The 1,586-nt window shown below is 36.9% G+C and overlaps 1 protein-coding gene across 1 annotated transcript; it reads left to right on the top strand.

The window, feature by feature from the left end:
* Nucleotides 1-200: 200 nt before the first annotated feature.
* Nucleotides 201-1,351, top strand: LOC108367240 (uncharacterized). The gene is made up of 2 exons (XM_017621836.1): nucleotides 201-857; nucleotides 956-1,351. The coding sequence occupies exons 1-2, from the start codon at nucleotides 201-203 to the stop codon at nucleotides 1,349-1,351; spliced, it is 1,053 nt and encodes a 350-aa protein (XP_017477325.1).
* The last annotated feature ends 235 nt before the right edge of the window (nucleotides 1,352-1,586 follow it).

Here is a 1,586-nt window from a genome sequence, read left to right as displayed (position 1 = left end):
TTCCCTATCGCAAAGTTTAGCTAGTCTTTCCTTAAAGGCCATTTCTCCTCTTTGTGGTGTTGGCCCTTGTGCATTTCTCATTGCGTTTACGTGAAGTGTCAGTATGTCATATATGCCTTTTAAAATGCCTTACTGAATACGGTATCAGCATAAACCAAATTTACTCTAGCACCACTGATAACGGTGCAAATGTTGTCAGAATGTCCAAATTGTTACAAGAAATGCAACAGGACAACTTTTCTAATGACGAGGACATTGAAACGGATTATGCCGAATCAAACAGTATCCAGTCGCAAATTGCTTCTGTTTTCTCTGTTGTTCGTTGTGCCGCACATACAATACAGTTAGCAGCCTATGATGTTTTGAAAACAATAGAAGGGGACATTAAAGAATGCCGAAACATTGTAAAGATATTACGGACATCGGTAAGATCGGGTAATGTCGAAATTAGTTTGCCATGCCTTGACAATGCAACTAGATGGAACTCGACCTATGAAATGATAAAATCCATAATCAGTATAAGAGATTACATAGATAATCTGTCACATATTAACGTCAACTGGATATTTGTACAAAATTTCCTAGCTGCTTTTCATCCAATAGCTAAATGCACTCTAAAACTGCAACACGATCAATATATTATTGAAGACTTTTTTAGAGATTGGCTAACATGTGAATTGGAGCTTAAAAAGTTAGTGTCTACCAATTCATATGCGGAAGCTCTTCTAAATGCAATGAAGAAAAGGAAAGATACACTTATGGGAAATAATGCATTTATTGCTGCACTTTATATGGATCCGCGCTTTAATTTCGACAACACCCCTCTTCTAAGCTATGATCAAAAGCAAGCTGCTGTGGTAATTATAAATATTTTGATTTTGATATATTTTTTTATATCTTAATTTGAATATTGCTTATTAATATTTTGATTTTGCTATTTTTCCTTTATTTGCAGGATCATTTAATTAGGACACGTGATATGATAAATAAAATTGGCAAGCCATCAGAAGACCAGTACGGCAACAGTTCTCCAGATCTTCCAACCCAGTCGCTTCCCCAAGATGAACTTCCCTCCACATCGAAAGGCATATATGACATACTGACACTTCACGTAAACGCAATGAGAAATGCACAAGGTCCAACACCACAAAGAGGAGAAATGGCCTTTAAGGAAAGACTAGCTAAACTTTGCGATAGGGAAATGGAGTCATTTGATAGCAATATTTTGGACAACTTTCGAAAATTATATCGGAATGATGCCGATATGTTACAATTAATGGAAGTTGTACTAGCCATACCTGCAACACAAGTTCTGTTGAAAGAGCGTTCAGTGCACTTCCAACAATATTAACCAAAGAACGTAAATGTATAAGAAGCGACAACTCGTTAAAGTCGGCGAGTGAGGTCTGAAAGGTTGAGATGAGGAGTTCGCGTCCGTTTTAACATCCATTTTCGTAAATGAATTCGCCGCACATATGGATTCGCGGCGATAAAGAACGTTAAGAAAAAGTGACCGATGATAGAAATAATAAAATGAAATGAAAAAAAACATGGCCGCAGCTCTTTTTGTTTATTTGCTGACGGCA

This window comes from Rhagoletis zephyria, unplaced genomic scaffold (assembly GCF_001687245.7).
Source record: "Rhagoletis zephyria isolate East Lansing unplaced genomic scaffold, Rhagoletis_zephyria_1.1 Rzeph_scaffold_02601, whole genome shotgun sequence".
NCBI lineage: Eukaryota > Metazoa > Arthropoda > Insecta > Diptera > Tephritidae > Rhagoletis > Rhagoletis zephyria.
Note: the sequence above shows the minus strand (reverse complement) of the source record. Positions and strands in the feature narration are given on the sequence as shown.